Source organism: Rousettus aegyptiacus, unplaced genomic scaffold (assembly GCF_014176215.1).
Source record: "Rousettus aegyptiacus isolate mRouAeg1 unplaced genomic scaffold, mRouAeg1.p scaffold_m13_p_12, whole genome shotgun sequence".
Lineage (NCBI taxonomy): Eukaryota > Metazoa > Chordata > Mammalia > Chiroptera > Pteropodidae > Rousettus > Rousettus aegyptiacus.
This window is the reverse complement of record NW_023416287.1, coordinates 9949140-9971091: the sequence shown is the minus strand read 5'-3', so window position 1 is coordinate 9971091 and position 21952 is coordinate 9949140. Positions and strand designations below refer to the sequence as shown.

At 50.0% G+C, this 21952-nt stretch overlaps 2 protein-coding genes across 3 annotated transcripts; one reads left to right on the top strand and one right to left on the bottom strand.

Annotated features, from left to right (window-relative positions):
• Positions 1-1596: 1596 nt before the first annotated feature.
• Positions 1597-4671, bottom strand: TP53RK (TP53 regulating kinase). The gene is made up of 2 exons (XM_016121223.2): positions 4284-4671; positions 1597-2177 (listed from the first exon to the last, which is right to left on the bottom strand). The coding sequence occupies exons 1-2, from the start codon at positions 4564-4566 to the stop codon at positions 1699-1701; spliced, it is 762 nt and encodes a 253-aa protein (XP_015976709.1). The 5' UTR covers positions 4567-4671; the 3' UTR covers positions 1597-1698.
• A 3670-nt stretch (positions 4672-8341) lies between these two features.
• Positions 8342-21743, top strand: SLC2A10 (solute carrier family 2 member 10). 2 transcript variants are annotated; one of them, XM_016121245.2, is made up of 5 exons: positions 8356-8750; positions 12741-14024; positions 14622-14744; positions 17164-17299; positions 19234-21743. In XM_016121245.2, the coding sequence occupies exons 1-5, from the start codon at positions 8420-8422 to the stop codon at positions 19310-19312; spliced, it is 1953 nt and encodes a 650-aa protein (XP_015976731.2). In that variant the 5' UTR covers positions 8356-8419; the 3' UTR covers positions 19313-21743. The 2 variants fall into 2 exon arrangements, with proteins under 2 accessions (XP_036085223.1, XP_015976731.2); XM_036229330.1 differs by lacking the exons at positions 17164-17299; positions 19234-21743 and adding an exon at positions 15111-15687 and having other exon boundaries at positions 8342-8750.
• Positions 21744-21952: the final 209 nt, after the last annotated feature.

Sequence of the window (21952 nt, the reverse complement as noted above, 5' to 3'; positions counted from 1 at the left end):
AAAGCAGCCACTGCTCACTGAGGAATTCTTGTTAATCCTTTATTTCCGACGCAGGCCACAGGCTGAGTAAGCAGAGAGACAATACTCCTGGGAACCTTTATGAAGGGATTCCAGTCTACAGTACCCCTCTCCCCATCGATGCCTGCAAAGAAGGTCATTTTTGCTTCCCTACTGCTCCTGCTACCCCGCCCCCCCGCCACTGCCGCTGACCACCATCTCGCTGCGCCATCGGGTGCTGAGTGGTTCACCGCGTGCTCACCAGCACCTCCATCCTGGGCTGCCAGCACCACTGGCCTCAGCAGCTGTGTGGCCTTCTCACGGTTTCTTGCTTCCACTTACCCCCTTCAGTCATCTCTCTACAAATACAATCCTTTCAAAACACAAATTAGATGTCTCTGCTTAAACTCCTCTGAGACCCATTAAGAATAAAACCACCTTGTTACAAGGCCCTTCCCCACCTCTGGCAGCATTTCCTGTTCCTCCTCCTGGCGGGCTGCAAACCAGCCACAGACCTTGCTTTCCCTCAGGGCTGTTCCACCTTCGCCTACTTTGCACATGATGCTCCTTCAGCCTAGAACACAGGCGCCTGTCCCTTAGTTCTCCTCTGCATCTTAGTTCTCATGTCACTTCCTCAGAGGCTTTCCCTGACCACTCCTCCCTCCACCTCCCCTCGAGGTCGCTCAGGAGCACAGCACCCTTTCCAGCATGCGTCTGCTGTCTGTTGTCTCAGGCACTCAGTCTATGCTTCCCAGGAGAGTAAGGGTAGCTTTTGTGCTCTCTCTGGATCTCTGGTTCCTGGCACACGGCAAGTGCTAGTACTTGTTGGCTTAACACCTGCATACTTGGGTCAACCAATCATTCTCCCCAGAGGCAGATATAGCCTTAATTAGCCTTATAGCACATAGGGGAAAACTGGGAAATGAGCCCTGTCATGCTGAGAATACTCACTGAAAAAATACGACCAGCTCCTGTGGCTCTTAAAGATCTTTGAAAATAATGTCATGTAATGTAATGCCAATACAGATTATAGTAATATAAAGACACATGGTATCTAGCATATCCTTTCTTAAAGGATCAGTAGAAAGAATATGGACTTTCGAGCCAGGTAAGCTATGAGCCTGTTTTTTAAAAAAGAGAAATTGGAGTTCAGCATTTACCATGACTCTCGAAACAAAATACATTTTACATCAAAATCTAGTACACACCCTTGTCTGCATATACATTTGAATGCACTGATATGTTCTAGTCTGATTCTACTTCATTTTTAAAATGATAGTTGTATCCCATTTACATCGGTTTTGAAAAGAATTTGTCATAAACACAACAGAAAACAACACTGGGATATAGAGAGCTGGTTAAAATATATTGTCACCAACTGAGACTGACCTTGTCTTACCAGGATTGAAAAGAACAATGTTCTAATATGTGGGTAAATGTTTTGTAATGCCATGTAATGCACCTGAGGAATAAGCCTGTCCTAGATTTATTTTATGAATACTCAATTCTGCCTAGGGCCTGTCTCATGAACACAGTAAGCTCTTGAGAAGTTAACTGCAGATGATAATTACACTAAACAAGCATGATCACAGACAGGACTTAAAACTATGTCAACACTTTTATTTAGGTCTCGTACTCGTAGCGTTCCTTCGAATTTACCTTGAAGTGAAGCTGAACTGTCTGTGGATGTCACACCCTCTTCTACCCAACCATGGACCTCTTCCTGCCCCTCAGGCGCACTTCATCTAGTTTTTTGAGCACTGGCTTGGCATTTTTGGAGGAGGTGGAGTAACTCTTCAGAAAGGCTTCAAACACACTCTCGGTGTTGGGGTGGGTACTGAGGAAGGCTTTCTCTAGCACGTAGAGGTCAACTCCCTTATCTTCCGGAAGTGCTGAAATGAAACTCAGCCCGAAGTCTATGAGCACAATGTTCATCTGTTCCAGGGGGGGCTTCAGGAGCATGTTGGAGGTGGTGAGATCGCCATGAATGAGGTCTTTGTCGTGCATTTGAGCCAAAACCTGCCCGATTGTCTGGGCTAAGCCAAAGAGACTTTGGGGGGTATTTTCATTTTCCATAGTGGATTGAATATAATCTCGAACACTCACTGAGCCTTCAATTTCTTCCATGTATAAGCAGTTGGAAGTATAGTCCACAAAAAAGACAACTGGGGCAGATATCCCTGCAATTAAGACATAAGCAGTTATTGGATTAGATTTCTTCTTTAATGGTTAAGCTTGATTTTAAAAGATTGATCCAGTTTTTCAGAGTGTATATCTGCTTATTTCAGGAAAAAGATTTAGGAATGCTGCAGAATGGTACAACTTAACTAATCTGGAAGTTTCCCCTACTCATGCTTGGCATGGCTGTGCCTTAAACAGATAAGTTTAGTAGGACCAAAGCTTCCTCCTATTTTCCATTCTTTATAATTGGACTTCATTTGTCATACTTATTGCACCACCCCCGCCCCCCCCCCAAAAAAAAAACAACCCACAAAGAGCCAGAAGGGTAAGCATACTCCAGGTAGAGCAGTTTATACCTGACAAGGACACAAACAGGCCAAGCAGCATGTGGCTTAGAGATTCATCTTTTACAGTCAAAAAAGGATAGGTTCAAATCTCAGCTCTCCTCCTTACTAGTTGTGAGGAACGAGTGAAGAAAACAAGATAAAGTCAGTATATAGCCAGGCTGACTTAAAATGGAGTCTGCAGAGTCAAGATGAACAAACTGCTTCAGGCCAAATAGACTGAAGCATGAAGATCTTAAACTTTTGAAGTTTTCAGTTGTGCATCGACAGTTATACATATATACACACACTATGTATAACACTGAAGAACTTAGGAAAAAATGTTCATGTATCTAGACAGCCTGATGTCCATGATCTAGAGGATGACCATCTTGGACCAATCCAGAGGCTAAGAATGCAGGATTGATTCTTCTCAAAAATGAACTTTTTACCAGAAGAACTGTCAACTTTTCTCTTTTCTTCGGAACACTCTGGGTTTTACCTGGTAGCATTTCCGACTTGCAAATTCTAAGACCCTTGAATAAAACTGTCGTTTTTAATTTTAGCAAAGCTTCCTGAGTCATTTATACTGCATTTTAACAACTGTATAACCTTAAAGTCACATTAACTTCTCTATGCCTCCATTTCTGCTTCTATATCATGAGAATTCTTCCAATGATTTCATGAATCTTATTAAATGTCAATCACGCTCAGGACACTTTTCTAGATACTAGGAACATATCAGCAAGGATACCACAGGAAACAAGGAAGCCACGATCCCTGATTAATGAAACAGATCCTAGATAGGGTGAAAAAAGAAAATATGAAAACGCAAATAACTTCATTAAACCAAGCAAGGGCAGAGATAGGTCTGCTTGTTCACTAAATTTCCCCTATATCTCCCAGCACTTGACAATGTCCAATGGAAAAAAGAAAGAAAAGAAAAGAAAAGAAAAGAAAAGAAAAGAAAGAAAGAAAGAAAGAAAGAAAGAAAGAAAGAAAGAAAGAAAGAAAGAAAGAAAGAAAGAAAGAAAGAGAAAGAAAGAAAGAAAGAAAGGTATAAAGTGTAAAAGTGAAAAGTCAGTTTTTCTTAGAGGGATATGAGCTGAGAGCCTGTCTGGGTCACTAACTAACTGTAACCTTGGGCAAGTTACTTCTCTCTGAGCCTCAGTTTCTCATCTGAGAAGAGGTTTATGGTGGTGGTGCACAATGGTGTTTTAATGAAAAAAATAAATAAGCGATTTAATGAAATCTAACTTTAGTAAGCGCTACGCTGTCAGCCATATGTTCAAATGTAATACGGGGTCTACGTTCCTCATCTAATGGTCACAATATCCCTATGATATAAATGCTGCAACTAACTATGACTTCCCTTTACAGGTGAGGAAACAGGCTGAGAGGTTAAATAACGAACGCGTTGCCAGGCTACAGTGGTGTCGGCGAACTGCTTGTAATTATATCTGCTTCTTAAAAGTTATGAAGACTGAGACGGTACAAATGGGGAAACCAAGACTCGAGGCGAGTCTAAAAAACGTTCTCAGCGTTGAACAACAGTGGCACAGCCGGGAACCGAACCAGGTGCAACGGCTCCAAGACACACGCTCGTCGCTGCCCGGCCAAGCAGCTCCTTAAGAATTAATGAAGGAAGAGAGGCGTGAAAGGGAGACACTTCGTAAACACCTAAGGCCACGCAGAAGGCACGGGGCGCAAGGGAGCCCCCCGACCCGGGCCCGGAGCCTCGCTCCCCGCGCCGCCACGCTCCCGAGCCCGGCGGCCTCTCACCTGCGCGGCGGCAGCGGAGCAGCGCCCGCGCCTCCTGCACCGTCCGCCGCCGGCCGAGCCGCGCCTCCAGAGCCGGGTGGCGGTAGCCCTTGGGGAAGCGGTACTTCACCAAGGCCGCGCGGCCCTGGAAGCGTCCGCGGAAAATGCGCGCCTCGGCGCCCTGCTTAATCAGCTCCAGGCCGCTCAAGAAGCGGCGGCTCCGCTCCCGAGCAGCGGCCAGCGCCTCGTCCTCCGGCGCCGGCTCCTCGCTCGACTCAGCTCCAACAGGTCCAGCCGCCGCCATGACTGCGCCTTGGCGCCGAGGCTCGGCCCCCTCGGCTCTCTCCGGAAGCTGTCGGCGATGCTTCGGCTAGTTCCGGAAATCCTCGGTCGTCTTCGGCCAATCGGACGCCGACACTTCCGCCCGTGGAAGCAATTCCGCCTACCAACGTTTCGGCTCTTTCCGAAGCTCTTCGGAAAGGCTCTTGTGGCCCCGCCTTCCAGGTCTTCGGCTCTTTCCGGAAAACTGCGGAGCCTCTTGCGGAAAAACTTTCCGCGGAAAAACTTCTTCCGGAAGCCAGTACCTGTCACACTGTGATGCGGCGAAGAGCATCATTTCTCTGAGTTTCAGATTTATCCTCCTCAGAAAGAAAGTAGTTTTACTCTGGCAATTGCTTATTAAAATTAAGTAAGATGTTGCTTGTGAGGGTGCCAGATTGGTAGAATACACACACTCTTATATGTTCGTTTTCCTGCTCTTATTGTTGGAAGAAAGGCATGCCAACTCTCAGCTCCGCAATTGTATTCACATTGAGGGGTGAGGCAGGTCACTTTTTGCAAACATCAGACCCCTTCTGTTGGCATAATGTGGCTTCCAGCACCTTTCATCAGCCCAGGCTCCTCAAAACCCACCCAGAACCAATTAGAAGATAACACCCAGTTTCCCAAGTGTGTGGCTTCGTTATCATAGTTGTTAGTGTCCACGTAGCTTGCTATCTCTGTGGTTACCAAATCTATCTGAACCCCGCCTTTGGAAAATGCACTGTGCAAACATTTACAAGTTGGGGCTTGCTATGGTCATATTGTTTCTGGCTTCTATGGTAGGAAACTAGTTTAAAACCTTTCAATGGCACCCCATTGTCCTTAGGATAAAGACCCAAGAGGTCCTACATGTCCATTCTCCTGATTCTTCTCCCACCAAACTCCCCTTTGCCCTCAAATCTTCAAACACAGTTGCCTTCTCTCAGTCTCTCATTCTTGCCAGGCTCCCTCTTGTCAGAGGGCCTTATGGCTGCCGTTTCCCATCTGCTCTTCCCTCTCTTTGTTGCCGACCCCATCTGGACATCCTTCTATCCTCAGTTCAAATGTCACTTCCTCAGGGAAGCCCTCCTGACTTCTCAGAAGAGGGAAAATCCAACTTTTATAAGCACTGGTGTCCCTATGAACCTTTCCTCTTTTGCATTGGCACACTGCTTTTTTCGTTTGTATGTATGTATGACTATCTGATCAATGGTTGGATTTAGCTCCTCATAGACTGTGGATCTGAGGGCCTTGGTTCCTTGTTGATTGTTGTATGAAGGGCCCCCTCACTTCTTGCCACATGGGCCTCTCCATTGGGCAGCTTGTAACATGGCAAGTGGCTTCATTGGAGTGAATGAGTCAGAGCAAGAAAAGGTGAGCGAGATAGCAAGCGCCACCTTCTGTAATCTAATCTCTAAAATGACATCATCACTTTTTGCTGTATTCTATTTGTTCTAAATGAGTCACTAGGTCCCACCTACACTCGAGGAAATCCATTTTTGAAGATGCTGCCAAAATGCTCCATTAGAACCTCTTCTTTCTCATTTGGGGAAACAAATGAAGAGGGATTCTCTATTCTCTAGGCCAGCAACCATGCAAAAATCCTCATGACAATGCAAAACACAGAGGTCAAAGAATATCTAGGGGCTACACACTCCTTTCCATCATATAACTTCTATTTGGGTCTCTCACAGGAATGGGACAGCCCAGGCCTTGCTGTACCAGGTCTCCTGGTGACAATTCCAGACACTCTTAGATGAAGGAGAAATTGTCACCTGGCAATGGCCAAGAGGCCGCCTTGGGCTCCTCTCCATGTCAAAAAGGCAGCAGAGTGTAATGGATAAGTGCCCAATTTCCCCGTAACTGAGCTCGACTTCTAGCTCAGCTGTGTACTAATACGTGTCCTTGAGCTCTATTTATCTTATTTATTTGTTTATTATACAAGCAAGGTACTTCACCTTCCTTTGCCTCAGTTTTCTGATTCATAAAGCTGGGAGTAAATTGTAATAGTCCTTATCTCATTAGATAGTTGTGAGAGTTAACAACTACTTAATGTAAAGTGCTTAAATCCAAGTATATAATTATTGTTCAATAGTCTAAGTTATTGTTCCAGTTATTGTTGCTGCATGACAATCTACTCCAAAACTTTGCACCTTAGAACAATCATTTAATTACACTCATGAAATGTGTGAGTTAGGAATACAGACTGGAACCAGTAGGGATGGCTTGTCTTGGCTCCCCAAGGTCCGGGGCCTCCACTAGAAAGATTTGACACTGGAAACTGGAATCAGCTAAAGGCTTATTCTAGAGCCAGTGCTTAGATGACTCAAAGGCTAGGAGCACCCACTGGGGCATCCACAAGCCTATCTCTGCACCTCGGGCTTCCTCAGAGCATGGCGGCCCCAGGTGGTCAGATTTCCTGGTGGCTTAGGGCTCCAGGCACCAGTGTCCCAGTGACCCAGCCTCAGAAGTTATATAATACCACTCTGCATGCATGACCTACTAGTTGGAGCAGTCACAAGCCCACTTAGATTTCAGGGAAGGGAACAAAGAATTTTAGGTCCATGTTTTCAAACTGCCCTAGCTATTATTATTTTCAGAACCGTGGAAGAGTCCCCTCGCTCAGACAGTCTTGTCAATGCTGTCTTCTTTGCTGATAACCCTGACTGTGTCTGTGGCACACAATTCCTGCTGGGTGAAGGTATATGACATATGGGAACTAATGTGTCTGTGTATGGTCACGTAAGGAGATCAGCCTGTGGCCACATGCATTCTGAGCCATGAGAGTGAGAACTAGTGGGGGTGTTCCCAGGCTGTCTCCTTTCCAGAACTCCAAACCCTGGTATCAAACGGCCCACCTATTAGCCACATGGATGCCCAATGAGCACCTTAAATGTCATGCAACCAAAACAGAACTCCAGATCTCCTTTCCCCGCCCCAAGCCGCTTCTCTTCCAATCTATGAATCCTTGTGGAGTGCATTTCCAGTCTGCCCACTTTCCTCCGTCCCCACTTTCACCTTAGTTGAAATCAACTTCAGCTCTCACCTGCAGGAGGTCCCCCATTTCTGCCCTTGTGCCCTATTTAACCTACTAGAATCCCCCAGTTATTTCCTATGTCAGTTGGAATAAAATCTGCACTCCTGCTGCTGGACTCCCAAGGCCTTACAATAACCTGGCCCTTGCCAACCCCTCCCTCGGGCCCCATCTCCCTCCACCCTCACTGTTACCCCCTGTGCTCCAGCCATTGGTTCCATTTCTGTGGTTCTTTATACTCCACAAGCTCCTTGCGCCACGGGCTGTTGCCTTTGCTCTTCCTTCTGGCTGGAACCTGAGGTCTCGACTATCCCCTCCTCAGAGCAGCCTTCCCAGACTGCGGAGCTAAAGCGGCCACCTGTGCCTGCCTACCCCACCACCCTAGCTGAGCTCTCTTCCTGGCCTTTTATCACTAGCTACTATTTCTCTGGCTTATTTAACTTTCTTCTTCCCCCACTAGAGAGCAAATTGCACAAGAACAAACAAATCTGTCTCTTTCTCGCAGCCCATCCCCAAGGCCTAGGACAGAGCCTGTGGTCATTTGGGAGGTGTCCAAACCTAAGAGTCCAGTGAATGGAGGATGGGTCCACGGGAGTGTCCGAGCAGCTGGAGTGGGTATGCGTGAGTGCCCCATCAGTGTAGGCATGAGTGTGCGTGTGTGTGTGCGCGCGCGCGCGCGCGTGTGTACACACACTGGAGAAGCCAGACTACTGTGGACTGCAGTGACTGGGGAGTCTCCTGGTGGGGTACACGGCATGTGCCCTCCCGCCCCACCCCCACTCCCTTCCTCTACCGGGATGGCTCTGTCCAGGACCTGGGGAGGATGAAGAGTGCGGCGGCGGGGCGGGGGCAGGCTGGGGCGGTCTGGGTGCCCCTCCGTCCCGCCTCCAGGCACAGGAGGCCAGGGCCGGCGGCGGGGCGCGGGCAGGCTGGGGCGGTCTGGGTGCCCCTCTGTCCCGCCTCCAGGCACGGGGGGCCAGGGCCGGCCGACGTGGCGGCTGCGGCGCGGCAGGGAGGGCAGGCTGGGAGGGAGGGACTGAGGCGAGAGGCGGGCCGGAAAGTTTGTCCCGCGGCCGAGGCGGGGACTCCAGCCCCGGGATGCCCGCCGGCCCCCGCAGCGCCCGCAGCACGCCTCGGTGTCCTGCTCGCCATGGGTAAGTCGCGATCCGACGCTGCCCGCGGCGTAGTCCCCGCTTTCCCATCAATGTGCACGCCCTCCGCCCCCTGCTGCACAGCCCGGCCAGACACCGCCCACTCGGGTGGCGAGCCGGGAACCAGGCCTTGGCTGGGGGCTGGGAAGGGACTTGGGCCCACTTCCTTCCATGTTCCCTTCTGCCCAGAAAAGAAGTGACCCGAAAGTTCTCCTTACTTGACATTGAGCGCTTACTCCTTGTCCACGTTAAGCCTTACAAGAAGCCCCGGGCAAGAAATGGTTCCTACTCGGCAGATGAAGAAATAGAGGCCCCACAAGGAGTAAATTCATTAATCAATTCACTGGACAACCCCTGTTCACCAGGTCTGAGGATGCTGTCCTGAACAAAACAGACAAAACCAATACTTTGGAGACGATTCCACAGATAGATGGACCACAGAGGAGATTAGAACGCAGAATTGTCGGGGGAGTAGGGAATCTCTTTATTGTTGTGGGGGACCAAAGTTTTTATTGTTCTTTCTGGATTCAGAAGCTTTATTTCCCCTCCACCTCTGTCCCCTGCACCCCTCCTCTCTCTCACACCCCACCTGTCTCTTTAACCAAGCCCTTCTTGCTTGAAGTCAGTTCCGCAAAACTCTTAAGTATTTGGGTTTGGAAGTCAGATGGGTCAGCATTTGAGTCCTAATCCTGTTGCTTCTCAGTTTCCTCATCTGGACAATGAGGATAACTATAGCCTTACCACCTACTGCCGTTGTGAAGATGAATTGAGAGAAGGCACCTAAGGCCATTGAGTAGCGGAGATACTCAATAAGTGACACCTGTTATTGTGACTATTTCATTTCATGTTTGTGTTTGCTGTTCTCATACCACTGTGACTGGAATCTGTTCTGATGGATACATTTTCCAGTAAACTGTAGACAGTCAACTTTGCCTCTAGCCCTTTGGCTGGATTCTCTTTCACCTTGAGAGGAACCCAGGAAATGACAAACAAATTCTGTGTTTTCACTTGATTGCCTACCATGGCCTGGAGGAAGCTTCCTTTCTGGCAGTAGTTCAAGAACCAAGGAGGTGGGACAAGGGGGAATGAGGATGGGGTGGGACGTGGGTAGCATAATTTCCCCAGGTGTTTGTTGATGCTCATGAACAAGTAGAACAAGGCCAGCCAGAAAACGGTTATTTCCTTGGGGGGCAGGGATGATGGGTGAGCAGAAAGACGGAGATTGCACAAAAATTGCCTAACGGATGGAGAAAGGCAGAAATAAGAGAGAACAGAGAAGGATCATATTACACCAACGTTTTCTAATGGAGTGGTCAAGAGTATGGACTGTGGAGCCAAACCGCTTGCCTCTGAACCGAGGCGCGGCTACTTACTACTTTTGACCTTGGACAAGTCACTTCACTTCTCAGCATATTTGTTCATAAATAATACAAAGGCCCACCTTATAAAATTGTGGTGGGAATTAAATGAATTATTGCACTTACAGGGCTGAAAGCAGTGCCCGGTCCAGAGAAAACACTGGTTAAAGTATTATGAATGTTGTTGTCAGATTCTGGTGGTTTGCCTGGGGCAAGTTCATGAAGGGCCTGGGACGTCAATGCCATGCTAAAAGGTTATGACTTAGCGTGGTGTGACACAGATACTTCTGGATCACTCTAGATGCTTCCAGAAATATTTAAATATATGAGTTAAAAATTAAGAGTAACCCATGTAACTCAACTGCTGATACAGTAGCTGCTAGCCACATGTAACTAGTTTTACAGTTAAATTAATTAAAATTAAATAAAATCTAAAATTCAACTGACAGTGAAATTCATCATTATCCTCATGACCTACAAAGCTCCACATGCTCTGGCTCCTGCCTACTACCTCGTCTCCTCTCATTCTCGCTCGGTGGGCTCCAGCCACTCTGGTCCCCTTGCTGAATCACATGGTGATTAAAAACCTGCACTCTCTAGCTACACTAGCTCTGCCACTTTCTTGCTGTGTGAGAAAGTTTCTTGTCTGCACCTTGGAGGATGATGTTAAAAATCATATGTTATAGGGTCATTGTAAGAACTAAATGAGTAAATATACATAAAGCTCTTAAAACAGGCCCTGGCACTTAGTACCATGTAAGCACTAGCTATTAATATTAATATTTATTGTTCAAACATACTTACTTTAGGGCCTTCGTTCTTGCTGTTCCTTCTGTCTAGAATGTTCTTCTCTCAGATTTTACATGGCTTTTACCCTCACTTCCTTCAGATTTCTGCTCAAATTCTCTTTCTTCAGGGAGAGCTTAGCTGCCTTATTTAAAATAGAACTTTATCACTCTCAATCACCTTTCCCTGCTTTTTGAATGATACCTATCACCACTTGAAGTTATACGTTTATCATTTGCCTTTTTCTACTGGAATGTTGGGTCCTTGACAATACCAGTGTATTGCCAGCCCCAAGAATACTACTGCCTGCTGTGTTGTAGATGTCAGATAAATAAGATTTGGCATGAATGGACGCAGGGGTGTGTGTGTGGAGACATAAGGGATGGAAAACAAAGATGCATGGATGATCGGACGTATCTGTGGATGGATCAACAAACGGATGTTTGGATGAATTAAGGGGTAGATGAGTGGACAAATGAATAGATGAATATGTGGTGGATGGAATGGATGGATGGAGAAGGAATGGATATATCGTTCAATATATCCATTGGATAGATGAAGGAGGGAGTGGATGGATGAAGGCTAAATGCGTGGATAGATAAATCAAGAAATGGATAGATAGGTGAATGGCTAGAGTAGATTGATGAAGGGGTAAGTGGATGAAGGAAGGAGTGGATGGACATATGGCTGGCTGGATGGATGGATGGAGGGAGGGAGGGAGGGAGGGAGGGAGGGATGGCTGGATGGATGGATGGATGGATGGATGGGTGGATGGATGGATAGAGGGAGGGATGGATGGATGGAGGGAGGGATGGATGGATGGAGGGAGGGATGGATGGATGGATGGAGGGATGGGTGGATGGATGGATGGATGGGTGGATGGTTGGATGGATGGATGGATAGATGGGTGGATGGATGGATAGATGGGTGGATGGATGGATGGATGGATGGATGGGTGGATGGATGGATGCAGGGAGGGATGGATGGATGGAGGGAGGGATGGATGGATGGATGGATGGATGGGTGGATGGATGGATGGAGGGAGAGAGGGATGGAGGGAGGGAGGGAGGGAGGGAGGGATGGATGGATGGATGGATGGGTGGGTGGATGGAGGGAGGGAGGGAGGGAGGGATAGATGGATGGGTGGGTGGATGGATGGATGGGTGGATGGATGGATGGATGGAGGGAGGGATGGATGGATGGATGGATGGGTGGATGGATGGATGGATGGATGGATGGAGGGAGGGAGGGATGGATGGATGGATGGATGGATGGATGGAGGGATGGGTGGATGGATGGATGGATGGATGGATGGATGGATGGATGGATGGATAGATGGGTGGATGGTTGGATGGATGGAGGGAGGGATGGATGGATGGATGGAGGGAGGGAGGGAGGGAGGGATAGATGGATGGGTGGGTGAGTGGATGGATGGATGGATGGATGGATGGATGGAGGGAGGGATGGATGGATGGATGGATGGATGGATGGAGGGATGGGTGGGTGGGTGGGTGGATGGATGGATGGATGGATGGATGGATGGATGGATGGGTGGATGGTTGGATGGATGGAGGGAGGGATGGATGGATGGATGGATGGGTGGATGGATGGATGGATGGATGGAGGGAGGGAGGGAGGGAGGGATGGATGGATGGATGGATGGATGGGTGGATGGATGGATGGATGGATGAATGGATGGGTGGGTGGGTGGAGGAGCAAAGGAATAGGTGGATGGATGGAGTAGCTGGATGTCTACATGGAGGTATTGACAGATGCAGGGAAGGTTGGATGAATGGACGTTCTGGCAAGAAACTGTCTGACCTCAGCCACCGTCGCTTTTGTTTTCCAGGCCACCCCCCAGCCCTCCTGCCCCTGTGTGCCTCTGTGTCTCTGCTGGGCGGTCTGACCTTTGGTTATGAGCTGGCAGTCATATCGGGTGCCCTGCTGCCTCTGCAGCTTGACTTCGGGCTGAGCTGCTTGGAGCAGGAGTTCCTGGTGGGCAGCCTGCTCCTGGGGGCTCTCCTGGCCTCCCTGGTAGGGGGCTTCCTCATTGACCACTACGGCAGGAAACAAGCCATCTTTGGGAGCAACTTGGTGCTGTTGGCAGGAAGCCTGATCCTGGGCCTGGCTGGTTCCCTGGCCTGGCTGGTCCTGGGCCGCTCGGCAGCTGGCTTCGCCATTTCCCTCTCCTCCATGGCCTGCTGTATCTACGTGTCAGAGGTGGTGGGGCCACGGCACCGGGGAGTGCTGGTGTCCCTCTACGAAGCGGGCGTCACCGTGGGCATCCTGCTCTCCTACGCACTCAACTATGCACTGGCCAGCGCCCCCCAGGGATGGAGACATATGTTTGGCTGGGCCGCTGCACCTGCTCTCCTGCAGTCCGTCGGCCTCCTCTTTCTCCCTGCTGCTACAGATGAGCCAGCAGCCCACAAGGACCTCATCCCCCTCCAGGGAGGTGAGGCCACCAAGCTCGGCCTGGGGAGGCCAAGATACTCCTTTCTGGACCTCTTCAGGGCACGGGATAACATGCGAGGCCGGACCACGGTGGGGCTGGGGCTGGTGCTTTTCCAGCAGCTCACAGGGCAGCCCAACGTACTGTGCTATGCCTCCACCATCTTCCACTCCGTGGGCTTCCGTGGGGGGTCCTCCGCTGTGCTGGCCTCCGTGGGGCTTGGCGCAGTGAAGGTGGCGGCTACACTGGCTGCCATGGGGCTGGTGGACCGAGCCGGCCGCAGAGCCCTGTTACTAGCTGGCTGTGCCCTAATGGCCCTGTCGGTGAGCGGCATAGGCCTCGTCAGCTTCGCCGTGCCCATGGCCTCAGGCCCTAGTTGCCTGGCCCTGCCCAACGCCACCAAGCTGTCAGGCCTCCCTGGAGACTCTGGACTGCCAATGGGCACATCTCCACCTCCACTGCCGACAACCAGCGTGAACCAAGGGGAGCCAGTTTTGTCAACCTCTGAGGAAACCGGGCCTCATCCCAGAGCCCGGGACCCCACGACTCCTCCCCTGCCAGCCCTAAGCACCGCCTCCTCTGCAAGCGCTGCCCCTGCCCCAGAGCGCCCCCTGCTGCACTGGACGGCGCTGGTCTGCATGATGGTCTTCATGAGTGCCTTCTCCTTCGGCTTCGGACCAGGTCGGTGGGAGTTTCTTGCGGGTAACTCTGAGCCTTCCACCCCTCCCAGCGGGGAGCTTGGGGATGGTATCAGTCAGGGTCTCAGAGGGACTCTAGAGGTGGCTTGACCGTGAAGCCAGTGAAGCTTAAGCTTCGGGGCTCCTCCCTTGCTTGCAGGCACCCCTTCCCAGGGGCAGGTGGGAGGGGGTGGAGGAAAGGGGGCACTAATTTCATGGTTGTCATTTTTTTCTTAAAAAGGCTCCCAGATTGTTTAAACTTCAGGCCTCATCGGAACCTGAATGTGCTCCTGGATAGCTCATTCAAAAGGCTTTACTGGAAAGGAGCGTAGGGAATCGGGTGACCAACCCTTCTGGTTTGGCCAGACACTGAAAGTCTCATGTCCCTGGAAACCCTCCCCCCACCACCCCAAACAAACCGGAACTGTTGGTCACCCTGAAGGGGTTCTTACAGCCCTGTTGGGGAAGTAGCTGGGGACATTTGGTGTCAGGAGCCTGACATTTTTGAATTGCACCTCTGGGAGACTGCCTGCTAGACCGTGGGTGCCGGGTCCCGGGTCCTGGCTACAGCCTAGGAAGCCTCCCTGCTCTCCTGTCCTAGTGACCTGGCTTGTCCTCAGCGAGATCTACCCGGTGGAGATCCGAGGGAGGGCCTTCGCCTTCTGCAACAGCTTCAACTGGGCCGCCAACCTCTTCATCAGCCTCTCCTTCCTCGACCTCATCGGTGAGTTCTCGGGCCCGATACCCTGGTCCAGCTCCTTCTAGATCCGAGAACGATTTCCTCCCAGCAGGGCCAGGCCTTCCTTACTGGTCGGGGTGCAAGTGACAGAAAATCCAGTGCAAACCAGTTTATGAACATAAGAGAGTATTTTTGTCTTAAATCACTGAAAAGAGGAGGGCAGTTGGTTTCAGACATGGGTCATTCAAAGGCTTTAACAAAACTGTCAGCCATCTTTCATCTCTCTCTGCTCTGCCTCCCACACTGTGGGCTTCATTCTCAGGCAGACGCCCCAGGGTGGCAAAGAAGGCCACCAGCAAGCAGATCTCTTCAACTTGGCGGCCCTGTAGAAAGAGAGCATTTCTTTCCCAAGGGGTCTCACCCAAGTCCTGGGACTGCTTCTCATTGGCTCAGAAAGATTACCTGCCCATCCCTTAATCAATCACTGTGGCTGGAAGGCTGTCTCCATGCCCAGGCTCCAGGAGTAGAGGAAATACCCACCCTGGAGCCAGGGGTTAGGGACAGCCTCACCCAACCACATGAACCAGAAGTTGGAGAAGAGTTGTTCCCCAAAGGAAAATTGGATGCTGGTATTGGAAAAGGAAGGAGAGGCTGGAAGACAAGAACAACAGAAGACAGGGTCTGTGAGGCGTCTGCTTCTTTCAGCCCCATTAGCGAGTGGGCTGTCTTGATTGACGACTTGGGGGTGCAGGCTGAAGGAGAAAAGCGGAAGCATTCATTTTTCCTCCTCCAAGAAGCATCTCTGATTGGTGTGGTGGGGGGAGGGGAATAAACTCCAGGTGGAAGCCTGAGTATGAGGCTCTGCTCCCCACCTCCAAGTCCAATCTCTTCTCTGTAGCCCGAAGTCCCCACTCTAAAGCAGGCGAGATTAAATTGTTTTTCTGTTGGTAGCAGCAAAACTAGTCGTGCAATAAAACCTTGTTCAGAAGTCCCGTGGAAGTGTCTGACCACATCCAAACCCTCAGATGCGCTGTAAAATTCTCCAGGCTCAATAACAGGGTGGTGAAAACTCGTCTCAGGCCAGAGGGTGCAGGAGCTGCAAGCTCTTCGTTTTGTTCTAAGCCAATTCAAATTGGCTCACAGCCACCTGCCAGCAGGAAGATTTTCCCAGTTCTAGTTTGGGTGACATTGTCTCTTCCTACCTAGCATTCAAATCCAGTCTGAGTGGGGGTGGATTTGGGTGGGAATTGAGTGGGGGTGGAGTGGGGTGGGAATTATATGGGCCCAAAACATGGGGAAGGGTCTCTGAGATGCTGAGATGCTCGTGGCCCAAGGTCGCTGGTAGCTTTTGGTCATCTGGGCCACAGTGGACGGGACTCCTTCATTGTGAGCCCCAAGGCACGGTTCTTAGGGTTCAGTTCTTTTCCCACTTCCTGCAGCCAGGTGTTTCTTCCTCTGAGGCACAGCCACCCCTGGGAGACTGTGGGAGACACTGGTAGAAGAACCGGCCCACCGTGCCTGGCTCCCATCCCCAGTCTTAGGGACTCCAGGCTTTTCCCTGCCGCCTCGATCTTCCAGCATTCCCTTTCGGGGGAATGATCGAGTGGGTGAGAGAGCAGAAGGAAGGACGGAAGGGGTTTATTAGAATTGTACCCTGTCCTTACCATCCCATTTCACAGATGGGGAAATACGTCCTTTACGAGTCCAGCCAGGTAGTGAAGAGACTGGAGCACAGCCCTCCTGACTCCCAGCCCAGCTCTCTCTCTCTGCTGGGATAAGGATTAAGTGGAGGTCAGGCTGGTCAAGGGAGGCTGCTCGGAGGAGGTGTGGCCATGGCTGCTAGAGGTGAGAATGGCATCAGAAACGTCATTTGACGAACGCTGCCCTTTCCTTCACAGACTCCTTTCTTTCTCATTGGCCAGCTGACTTCAAAGGAGTCAAGGTCATCCCGGGGGTCCTGGTCATTGGCCTTGAGACCCTGACCCCTACCTGAGTCTCCAGGAAAAGGGGTTTCCTCTCTCTCCCAGATGACTCTGATGGAGCCCAAATTGGCTGAAACTCTGTTCTCTGAATGCTCACTTCATTGAACAACGGGTCCATGGAATTTCTGAGGGGTATTTTTCCAGAGCCGGGCTTTGCCAAGTCTGCGTTCTGCAGCTGTTTTGCTGCCGAGGTGAATGTTATTTTCCCTCCGCTCACGTTTTCAGATTCCAGGCACACAACGCTGGTTTTTGTTTTAAATGCGGAGAAGTGGGCTTTCCTGTAAAAACAAGGAGGCCCTGTCAGCATTTGTGGATCTGAGCCCTGGCTCTTTGCTTGCCCAGGGACAACCAGTCCTGCTCCTGACAGGTGGTCATTCTGCAAGGTGACCACCTGGAGGCTCTGCTCTGGGCGAGCTGACTTCCGATGCTGAAGCCAGCCACCTGGCCGCGCCCCGCCCACACTCCCGCTCTCCTGTTCCCAGGCACCATCGGCCTGTCCTGGACCTTCCTGCTCTACGGGCTGACTGCTGTCCTTGGCCTGGGCTTCATCTATTTATTTGTTCCTGAAACGAAAGGCCAGTCGTTGGCAGAGATAGACCAGCAATTCCAGAGGAGACGGTATGGGGGGCAGGGTGGGCCTGGGGGAAGAGTCTTGTGCACCTGAGCACGTCGCTGCAGGGTCTCAGCCCTCGTACTTTCCCTTTGCAGAAGAGTGCTTTTCTCCTCCTCCTGTCTCTCTTCCTGCCTGGGCACTTGTGTTTCGTCCTGTCTTCACACGGCAGCTGTTTTTTTCTTGAGTTCTTTTGTGTCTCCCTACAGCAGTTTTATTTGACTTTAAGCTCAGCTCACAGGAATTTTTTAAGTCATGCAATTATGGACTCACGAGCGGTTAGAATAGTAGACCCCTAAAATCAGAGACTCTTACAGTCACGGAAGCTTAGAGAAACAAAACATCAGAACTGGGAGCTTAATCTACTCATCCAGCGGGTATTTAAGTCCCTACTATGTGCCAGCCGACAAATGCATCGACAAGAGCATTTCAGTTAGTGATGTGTAGCCGGGAGAAAATGAAACAGAGCAAAACATGTTGAGAGGGCCTGGTTGATGGAGAGGGGCACAGGGGATTGTGGCTAAATTAGGGTGGGTCATCAGCGGGGGACAGACTCTCTGAGGACGTGCAATTTAAGTCGGTAAGAAGGAGGCGGCCACGGAACGACGAGAAGGGGGTGCCTTCCAGGTAGAGGGAGCAGCAAGTGCAAAGGCCCTGAGGTCTGGCATATGCAAAGAACAATAAGGAAGCCGGTTTGGCTAGGACAGACTGAGTGAGGTAGGAGTTCGACGGTGCAGTCAACCAAGCAGGTAGGAGCGAGATCACATAAAGTCTTTAGGTCAGAGAGAGGAGTTCACAATCTTTGTGGAAACTTTGGGCTGTTCAAATAAGAGGGGAGAGGCATGCAGGCATCAGAATGACCGTGGCGGTGAACCATGATGATGGTCGTGCTTAGCAAATGCCCTTCATTACCTGTCGTAGTAAAGGGGAGTCGCCAGCTTCCGACTGCCTATTCTATCCCTGGGAGGCCCTAAAAGAATGAAAAAATAAACCATTCTAATATCAAATCAGAAATGGCCTCCCTGCAGCTGCATGCCAGGCCCCACCCCAACCAGACCCCTGAAAAGATGCAGAACAGAGCCCAATGCAAAAGCCTGTAACCTGATCCACCACACCCCAGAGCGTCCTCTGCCAGCAGAACACTCCCCCATTAGTTAGTTGGGTGACACATTCTGCAGGCCCCTCAGCAACCCAGTCATATTCATTAGGGGACAGATTCGGCTGCTTGGAATAGTCTGAATGTCGGGGTCCAGGGCTGGGGCGGCAGCAGTGCTCTGAGAGGTCACCCAGGGTCCCAGGCTCCGTCTCTCTTGTTGCCATGCCATCTCTTCGATATGACCTTTCCCACATGGCCATGGCAGTGACCACCACATTTCTGCAAGGGGGAGGGGAAGAGGAGGACAAAGCCTAAGAGACACACAGGTCACTTCCGTCCACACCCCTTTGGTCAGAACTAGGCTGCCCCTCCATGCTGAGAAACGTGGTCTGTAATCTGGTTAGACATGTACCCAGCTGAAAATCAAGGGTGCTATTAGCAGATATGGGGGGTACAGATACTAGGAGCCACTTGGATCTCTGCCATACTGTCTTTCTTGGGAGAAGATTCCAGACAGACCCCTCTTCTGGACAAAGATCAAAGTAAGCAGCGAGACAGGTGGAAGCCAGCTTTGAGATAAGACAGGGTGTGATTGCAGCTGAGTGGAGGAGTGTCAGGCTGGACCTGGGGACCAGCGTCACATGGGGGCAAGGGCAGACACAGGGAGACCAAGATGAGCAGTTGAGTAATTCAGAGATGGAAATGCATATGAAGGCAGGAAGCAGGAAGGGTCAGGTAGGACTTGGGGGGTGGGGTTGGGGTCCCAGGGGATGGTCCACTCCCTTCTCCCCAGGGGAGGCCCCTAGGCCCTGCTACCTTCTGACCCACTTACTCTCTGTTTGACAGGTTTGCCATGAGCTTTGGCCACAGGCAGAGCACATCTGGCGTCCAGTACAGCCTCATCAGGGTCTCGGCAGCCTCCTGAGGGGTCCATCTGCCTGGAAGATGCTGGAACCATGACTTTAGCTGACAGTCTCCAGCTTCTTGCTTGCCTGGGCGAGAGCTCAGGTTCTAGGTGGTCCTTTGATATTCACCTCTGCCCCAAAGGAGGCCTTTTGTGCTGGGATGAAAGTCAGAGGACCCCAAAGTCAGGCACTGAGGGTTCCTGAGGACCTGCCTTCTTGCCTCAGTTTCCCCATTGGTGCTGCACATTTCTGCAGTTCTTATCATGAGAACATCACATGGAGTTTCCACTGCTTCCTGGGCTTTCTCCAAGAATCTCTGAGGAACTAATCCTGGCAGGAAGTCTCTCCTGGTATCACCTATAAATCTAGCTGAAGATAGAATATTCTCTGCTTTTTTTTTTTTTTTTTTTTTTTTTTGTCCATCTGGCTGGGACTTTTTAGCAAACGGGAAGCCTGATTTTTGGCTCTTGGGTCTCAGTTTTGTTCACCCATTTAATCCTCTTACCAAGAATATTTATCATTCACCAGTAACTCAGACTGGTTGACAGGAGTCTTAAGGCCTAGTCCCGATTCTGCCATTGTCATTGCTGTATGACCGAGGGCCTCAGTTTTCCCCATATGTACAGTGGGGCACCTGGACCACGTTTTTTCTTAGGATCTCTTCTGTTGCCAGTGAGTTGGAATTCTAAATGCTGGTAATACGACACTTGTTCAACAGAGCCCTGCTCTCAAGTTGCCAGTCCTTTCTCAGAGGGATTTAAGTTTTATTAGGGGAAAGGCGAATACAAGCCCAGAGTTGTGTGCACTGTAATGAGCTCCCGGAGCTGGGTCTGGTGGCTGACCGACCTGGCTGTTGGTGATGCCTTCGCTTCTTGGAAGCCATTGACCTTGGGTAAGAAACAACCCCCTCAAGCCTCAGTTTCCGCATCTGCAGAATGGGGGTGATTATGCCCCCAGGGTTGTGTTTAACCCCATGTCCCTTCAGGATGGTCTTCAGCTGGTCCCATGCAGCTCGTCGGAGTATCGAGGGGATTTTCTGTTCACCCTCAGTACCCAGGCCCCCACTTTTGGGGCATTGTAAAGGGTTTTCCCCCAAAGGGCAAGTCAGATGGAGACAGAGCAGGCCAGAGGTCGCTAAAGGAAGGGACTGGTGAGAAGGAGTTCCTGGGTGCTGAGAATGAAAGGCTAGATTGGATCCAGGGTGCCTGTGTCAGACGAGGCTTTGTTGCCTTTGCCTGTGAGCCTGGGTGCTGACGTAGCTCCCGTGGGACCCCGGCCCCTCAACTTTTCTTCTCCTTTTATTCTAGATACAGGTGCTCCTGGGCTTATAACGGGGTCATGTCCTAATAAACCTATCATAAAGTCAAAAATGCACTTAATACACCTCACCTACCAAACATCACAGCTTAGCCTAGCCTGCCTTAGATGTGCTCGGAACACTTAGACCAATCAGCCTACGTTTGAGCACAATCATCTCACAAAACGGATATAGTGTACACTGTTGGTCATCGATCCTGGTGATCGTGAGGCCGACTAGGGGCTGCGGCTCACCCCCGCTGCCCAGTACCACGAGACTATCATACCGCATATCGCTAGCCCAGGAAAAGATCAAAATTCAAAATTTTGTTACATTTTCAGGATCTTCACAAGCTGGTCATTGAACATAGCCATTAAAAGAAATTAAATTACTTGAACTTATACTTAAACAAATTATGCCAAAAACAAAGGTAACACATACCCAAAACTCACCACTTTCTTACTTTACCACATTTTACTATTAACTGTGCCCCTGAGGTTTTTTACATCAATTGTATCTTTCGGGGGACATAGGGGAGATCCTGAGCGTTTCTTCCCAAGCACACATTCAGTGATATCCTGTTAGTTGCTTGAAAGCAGCCGCGGGGAGTGTATTTGCGCCCCGGAGATTGGGGAACATTACAAATCAGGGCTCGATTTATTGTTTCGTTGATTTTTCAGTCTTAAGAACGTGATGGGTAAAATGCTAATAATGCAAATTAAAGGTATGTCTGTCCTGCCCATGGCCGATACATTGTGAACAGCACAAAAAATCGAGGGGACATCATTCCAGGATTTGAACACTGCTGTCCAGTTCGGCAAGCACGTCGCTCATGTCACTGAGGAAGGAGGTCTGACCTACATCTTCTTTGTTTTTCGTTCATCTGACTCACTGACGTAAACAGAAATAAGTGTTCAACCAGGGTCCATGCCGGCACTGCCGTCCTGAGCAACTTCTTACTGAGCTGTATGGTCATCCGGCATTTATTCGCAGTCTAATTTTGTTCAGTCGCGGCTCAGTTGCAATAAGAGTTGGTTGTGCTTACAGTAGTTTGTCAAAAAATTTAAAAAATATATATTCTGGGAGAATTAATCGGTTATATGGAATTTATAAGAAAGAATATTTTCAATAAAGTGTTTATTATTATTTATAAATTGGTAAGTTTTGTGCAACAAACGTTCTTCATCCCAGTGACATTCTCTCTCTCTCTCTCTCTCTCTCTCTCTCTCACACACACACACACACACACACACACACACACACACTTTTTTCCTGGAGAGCGGTTGTTAAACACCAGCACACCAGTGCTAAAATCTGCGCTGTGGCCCCTTCAGATTCGGTTCTCTCTGCTGGGACCCCAAAC